Source organism: Sinocyclocheilus grahami, unplaced genomic scaffold (genome assembly GCF_001515645.1).
Source record: "Sinocyclocheilus grahami isolate Dianchi unplaced genomic scaffold, SAMN03320097.WGS_v1.1 scaffold3387.1, whole genome shotgun sequence".
NCBI classification, from domain to species: domain Eukaryota; kingdom Metazoa; phylum Chordata; class Actinopteri; order Cypriniformes; family Cyprinidae; genus Sinocyclocheilus; species Sinocyclocheilus grahami.
In genome coordinates, this window is record NW_015508519.1 from 4,504 (window position 1) to 5,558 (window position 1,055).

Below are 1,055 nucleotides of genomic sequence, written 5' to 3' on the forward strand. Positions count from 1 at the left end.
AATTCCAGTTTTCACTCCTGGAATATCCCTGTTTTAACTGTAAATGTGTTACATTAGAAATAGAGTAAAAACTATTCTTTTGAATAGAATTATTAAAAGATATTAACGTGACTGTTATTATTATTAACATTAACAAATGCCCGACCCTTGCCATTTGGAGGTGTAGTCCAGCATTTTTGAATTTAATGTGTAATCAAATTTAAAATGATCGTGAAAACAGTAATAATAAAACTAATAAATAAGAATACTGTAAATCAGCATCTTCAATCTGCTGAGAAATAACAGTGGGGAAAGGAAACATGCATTTATAGATTGGCATGCTTATAACAACAATGATAACAATACAAGAATATTTTGATGCCCTTAAACATCATATTAGGAATATGGCTGCAAATTGAACTGAAACTGATAGAACTTAAACAGAACTTGATGTGCATGTAAATGTAGTAATTTAATATTGATTCAATTAAATCTTGATGAGTAATGAAAAATAATTTATAAATTATTAATATAGTCCATTAAAAACTTCTAAAACACACCCATATACATATATTTATAAATTATCAACTTAACCACATCTGCATTATGAAACTGAATTATTGTCTTACCAGTTGTACAAATGGAAGCAGTTTGGCAATAATAGAGTTAGTTATCTTCTCCACTGCATCAAGTGCAGAAACAATGGTGGATGCATAGAAAGAGAAAATCACACGCAGCTGCGGACAGTTCCCATCCCTGACGAATCCAGAGTATGCCTACAACATGATTCAATAAAGCATTAAAGAATGCAGCATTACTGGATTGGCATACTTTAACCTGCACAGAACCCAGCCTGGGTTTTTTTACCTTTACTGAATCTGTGATCATAGAACAAATGAAATCCATGAAGCCTAAATCCTTATAGCAGTGTGTGAGCAGAGTTCCTCGGGCCAAGGGAACACCAGGTTTCTATAGATAAAGTACAGGGCAATTAGAAAAGTAACAAATTAAGCTATAGCTTTCTTTACACCAACTGCATATACAGTGGGGAAAAAAAGTATTTAGTCAGCCACCAA

At 32.6% G+C, this 1,055-nt stretch overlaps 1 protein-coding gene across 1 annotated transcript in view; it reads right to left on the minus strand.

Annotated features, from left to right (window-relative positions):
- The window catches only part of LOC107576247 (HEAT repeat-containing protein 1-like), a gene marked incomplete at its 3' end in the record, with an annotated part of 4,998 nt that extends 4,054 nt beyond the window's left edge, over positions 1 to 944 (minus strand). The window contains exons 1-2 of the mRNA XM_016262464.1: positions 847 to 944; positions 609 to 755 (exon numbers count right to left, since the gene is read on the minus strand). Coding sequence (XP_016117950.1) covers positions 609 to 755; positions 847 to 885 — 186 coding nt within the window. The remainder of the gene's footprint in view (positions 1 to 608; positions 756 to 846) is intronic.
- Positions 945 to 1,055: the final 111 nt, after the last annotated feature.